Raw genomic sequence first — 5,542 nt, 5'->3', positions numbered from 1 at the left:
CTGGCTTCCCAATGCAGCCCCAGTGTGGCTTGCCCCTGGGACTCTCCACAGTTCTCAACCACTCTAGGTACAGCTCCCACCCCCGTTTGGCTGGTCCCTGGGACCTCCCGCAGACCATGTTCACTTCAGCTACAGCTCCAAGCAACCTGCCAAAGTGGCCCTTGCTTGACTTGATCCTGGGACTTGCCATAGCCAGAGCTGACTCCAGGTGCAGCTCCAAACAATCTGCCAAGGTGGTCCTGGTGAAGCTCGCCCGTGGGACTCCCCACGGTTCACACCTACTTTAGCCACAGCTCCAGTTCTGATTTGGCTTCTCCTTGGGAGTTCCCGCAGACCACTCCTGCTTCAGCTACAATTTCATCCACTCTGCCAAGGCAGCCCCCCAAGACTGCCCTCAGCCTCAACCTGCCCCAGCTACAGCCCCAGATGGCCCACCACAGTGGCCCTGATGAAGCTTGCCCAAGGACTTTCCACAGCTGGGACCTGCCCTAGCTGCAACCAGCTTGCCAACACGGCACCAGTGCAGCATGCCCTGAAGTCTCCCGATGGCCCCTGCCCACTACAGCTCCAGCTGGCCGGCCAAAGACACCTGGCACATGCAGTCTACAAAGCTTACAAAGTTTCTACACAAGGCCATTTCTTCAAGACCAAGAGAGATTGCCGCTTCACCTGATTAATAAAAACAAGCACAGAGAGACAGCCAAAATGAGATGGAGAAATATGTTCCAAGTGAAACAACAAAACCCTAATGAAATGGAAATAAGATAACTAGATAAAGAGTTCAAAACACTGGTTATGAGGCTTTAATAAGTGGTATTGGGAAAACTGGACAGATACTTGCAAAAACAATGAAACTAGACCACTTTCTTATACCATATTCAAGAATAAACCCAAAATGGATTAATGTCTTAAATGTAAGACCCAAATCCATGAAACTCCTAGAAGATAACATAGTAAACTCTCTAACATTGCTCTTAGTAATATTTTTTTTCCACTATATCTCCTCGGGCAAGGGAAACAAAGGAAAAGATAAACAAATGGGACTACATCAAACTAGAAAGTTTTTGCACAGCAAAGGAAACCATCAACAGAACAAAAAGACAACCTGCCAAATGGGAGAAGATATTCTCCAATGATGCATCCAATAAGGGATTAATATCCAAAGTATATAAAGAACTCATACAACTTAATACCCTCCAAAAATCTAATTTTTTAAAAAATGGGCAGAAGATCTCAATAGACATTATCCAAAGAGGACATACAGATAGCCAATAGACATGTGCTCAATGTCACTAATCATCAGAGAAATGCAAATTGAAACCACAGTGAGACATCACCTCACACCTGTCAGAAGAGCTTTCATAAATAAATCAAAAAACAAATGTTGGCGAGGATGTGGAGAAAAGGGAACCCTTGTGCACTGTTTGTGGGATTGCAGATTGGCGTAGTCACTATAGAAAACAGTATGGAGCTTCTTCAAATAATTAAAAATAGAACTACTTTATGACCCAGCAATTTCACTTCTGGGTATTTAACTGAAGAAATCCAAAACACTAATTTGAAAAGATATATACATCCCTATGTTCATTGCAGCATTATTTACAATAGGCAAGGTATGGAAGCAACCTAAGTGTCCATCGATAGAAGATTGAATAAATAAGATGTGGTACATATACAATGAAATATTAATCAGTCATAAAAAGAATGAAAATTTGTCAATTGTGACCACTTGGATAGACCTGGAGAGTATTATGTTAAGTGAAATAAATCAGATGGTATGGGGCATCTGAACATCAACGCAAATGATCAAACCAAATGAAACAGAAACAGACTCAGATACAGAGAACAAACGAATGGTTGCCAGAGGGGAGGGAGTGGTATGGAGAAGGGGAAGGGACTTAAGAAGTGCAAGTGGCCAGTTATAAGTCGCAGGGATGTAGTGTAGTGTACAGCATAGGGAATAGAGTTAAAACTATCATCATAACGATATATGGTGACAGATGGTTACTAGACTCATTGTGGTAATCATTTTGTAAGGTATATAAATGCTGAATCATTGCATCGTATACCTAGAATTAATATAATATTGTATGTCAACTACAATTAAAAATTTTTTGAAGACAAAATAAATAAATATTTCCAAACAAGGTCGTATTTACAGTTACAGTGATGTTAGCACTTCAACTTTGGGGGACACAAAATTCGGAGGATATAATTTAAGGACTTTAGCGGTCTCTAGGGGGCCCTTTTGTAATGGTAGACACCCTTGAGAGAGATCACACCGTAGGCCTTCGCAGAAAAGATTTGCACGTATTCGCAGGACAGTTCAAGATAGAGTGTAGGGCCACGTTTGAGCAAACGACACAGGAATAATACCACTTTGGAGTTGGGGTAGACGGGATCAATGTGATCCAGCATGGCCAAAAGAAGCTTTGTGGAGAGAAGGGATATAAGCTGATATAAGCTGAGCTTTCACACTTCTCTGGAAGTAGCCCCACAGCACTCACATACTCGTGGCAAAAAAAAAAGGGGGGAGAGTGTGAAAGAGCTGCCCCAGATGCACCTTCTCCATCCACCATCCACAGAGGCTTCAGGAGAGGCGAGCTGAGAAATTGGAACAGCCCTGTCACCCAGGCTTCCTTGCTGGGCCCTGTTCCAAAGCCAGAAGCGTAGGAAGGAAACCTTGCCTTATTCTGAACAGCAGTCCGCATGACCCACAGCCCAGGCCCCATGGAGAATGCCTGCTGCTATGGTGGGGATGTGGGAGACGAAGAGCTCAAATTCCTTTCCACAGTAAGAATACTTGGCTGAAACACACCCTCTCTCTGAAATGTCAGAGGTGTAAGAGGCCTGGGGAAGAAAAGGCTGAGCAATGAAGAGATTTGGGATTCTAGGAGCATTACATGTTACCTATTGCTCGCAAAATGGGATTTGACAGATAACAGAAGACATTTATTTCTCCATTAAAAAAAAAGAAGGGGGAAAAAAAAAAAAACAAGGCATCATCAAGGGGATAATGTGTTCTGAGGAGATAAAAAGTATTTTTTGCCTTTATGACCTGAAGGTGAAAAAGCAGAGAGGCAAAAATACTGTCACAGTTTTTGAGTGAAGAGGATATTATCTCAAATTCTACTTTTACTGACATTTCTCTTTATAAAGGACAGTAGCCTGTTTGTGAAAAGGCTTTTCTTCAGGACTATTCAAATCTTTTCTGTAAAAGAGAAAGACAGACAACCAGAGCTCTGAGAGACACTCAAGCAAAGTTTGAGATAATTTCACTTTGTAGAAGAAAGGTCTGTTCTGCGGGCCTCACTGAATTCCAGATCGGGAGTTTCTGGGCCAGTGCAGTCTGAGTCCCTCCCACCCATAGCACGTGTGTGGTGGTGGTTCCTGAGACATCTAGTCTCATCCCCTGCTTCAGGTATGAGGAGAGCAGGGCCCCCCCAAAATTAAAGGACTTACTTGCCCAGAGCTAGTTACCAGTAGAATGAGGATTAGAACCCAGGTAACTAATTGTATACTTATTATGGGAATTATTGGTATATGTCTGCTGCCTTTATCTCCATGGGACATTTCTGAAGCAGTGACACTGCTCACTGCTGAAGGATACTCAGGATGCACTGGTTAGTTGGCTAACTGGGTGATGGCATGGCACTCTGAGTGGTGTGACTGATAACAGGAAGACATCTGGGGTCAGTACCGCCTGTGTCTAGATCTAGCTGTGCCACTCACTTATCAGCCGGATAACATGCAAGTTCTTAACTTCTGGAGGCCTCACACTCCTCACTTGTAAGACAAAACAAAACAAAGCAAAAACAGTTGTATTTACCTGACAGTACTGCTGTGAAGATTAAACGAAGCGACGCTTGTAAAACATTGCATTCAGCTGTTGAGTAACAGCATTGCACATCGAAACACCTCTAAACTCGGGGCTTTAAAACTATACTCACATACTGGGGTCAGCTAAGGTTCAGCTGATCTATCTAAGCCTTGGCTGCAAGCTGTAGGTTGGGTCTAGGTCAACTTCTTAAGTCTCTTATCTTCCTTGGTTCAGTGGCTGCATGAGCCAGGTTGTTCTCCTGGTGATGGCAGAAGCTTGTCGGAGCAGTCTCATCCTCTGCACATTCCAAGACCCCACAAGGATCATGTCTACTAACATCCCATTGTCTAACACAAATCAAAGGGCTGAACCCAAAGTCGAGAAGTACGGAAATATCCACCACCCACCAGGTGGCCACGGCAAGGGTGGGAATGTTTAACACTGCTACACAAGAGTGAAGAATCCTAAGTGATAATTCAGTTTAACAAACAGTTTGCACCAATACATAATAAATGTTTAGTTTATTATTATGGACTGTTATGGAGCCTTTCTTGGTAGCCATATAACATAAAAAGTCTTCCATTAGTAAAAGTTGTGCTCAGTTACTTACAAGGATAATCTTTGGTGTTTCTTTACTTTTATCTCCTCCCACAGATGGGCTTTGCACCAAGGACAACTTATCAGCCAGTTTCTGCCAGACACTGAAAACCATGAAGAAATGTTCCGTGCCCACCGTGCGGGCTCAGTGCTGCCTTTCATGCTCCCAGACACACGTCGTCCACACCCGAAGGCCTTTGAGAAAGCCACAGTCACTCAAAAACCCTAAAGCATTCTAAATCCAGGAGAAAGCCACCTGCCACCATAGACTGCTGCAGCCTACTGACAGTGACCTGTTCTAGCCCCAGGGACCACTTCATGGAGATTTTATTCTGTGCATTTCAGGTCCAACTTTGGGTCATAACAAAACAAAATCCACTGTGTTTCATTGGCCAGAAAATGTCCCTCACAGGAGGCGCGGGACTGTAACACTTGCTGTTCCCTGATGGGCAGGTGAGATACCCAGGAGAATTAGGCATCTCCTGGGTCTAGCTCCTAGGAAAGGTGCCAGACTAGGCAAGTCTATGAAATGATGTCTCCCCCTACCCAAAGAGAAAAACAAAGAGACCAGATTTTTCCCATACTACCTCAAAAGTATCAAGAAACAAAGCCACACTTATTCAGGAAACAAAGAATCTTGTTAACTGACCTTGGGAGAATCATTCTTTTTTCCTCTCTCTCTCTCTGCCACTCTGTTCAGGGCAGCTGCTGTTTAAAATGTCATGGGTGAACTTTTAGGAACATTCCTTTAATTCATTCAGACAGAGGACCACTTTCTTCACCTAGTATTCAACTAGGGAAGAAGAGAAAGTGCTGGCTACATCTGTCAGTCTGTCCCTAATCCCTGTAGAGTGGACCTTTGGGCTCTTCAGACTCCCATGCCCACCTAGACACACTAGAATAAAAGGAAACAGGCAGAAACTAAGATTTAGTAAACCTAAGGGATTTAGGTTAGTTACACAGAAGACACTTCGGACCCAAGGATAATTTGCATGAACTCTCTTAAAAAGCAAATGAACAGAAGTCAATTTCTTGCTAGTACAGTTGACCCTTGAACAACACAGGTTTGAACTGCATGGGTCCACTTACACGCAGATGTTTTCAATTAACAGCTTTACTGTTTTC

The 5,542-nt window shown here is 43.5% G+C and overlaps 1 protein-coding gene across 1 annotated transcript in view; it reads left to right on the top strand.

Moving 5' to 3' along the window:
* The window catches only part of ADAMTS12 (ADAM metallopeptidase with thrombospondin type 1 motif 12), a 272,991-nt gene extending 267,609 nt beyond the window's left edge, over nucleotides 1-5,382 (top strand). The window contains exon 23 of the mRNA XM_023528495.1: nucleotides 4,475-5,382. Coding sequence (XP_023384263.1) covers nucleotides 4,475-4,656 — 182 coding nt within the window. The 3' untranslated portion in view covers nucleotides 4,657-5,382. The remainder of the gene's footprint in view (nucleotides 1-4,474) is intronic.
* Nucleotides 5,383-5,542: the final 160 nt, after the last annotated feature.

The sequence above is a fragment of the Pteropus vampyrus genome, unplaced genomic scaffold (assembly GCF_000151845.1).
Source record: "Pteropus vampyrus isolate Shadow unplaced genomic scaffold, Pvam_2.0 Scaffold27, whole genome shotgun sequence".
In the NCBI taxonomy this organism is placed as follows: domain Eukaryota; kingdom Metazoa; phylum Chordata; class Mammalia; order Chiroptera; family Pteropodidae; genus Pteropus; species Pteropus vampyrus.
The sequence above is the reverse complement of the archived record's forward strand: the minus strand, read 5'-3'. Positions and strand labels throughout refer to the sequence as shown.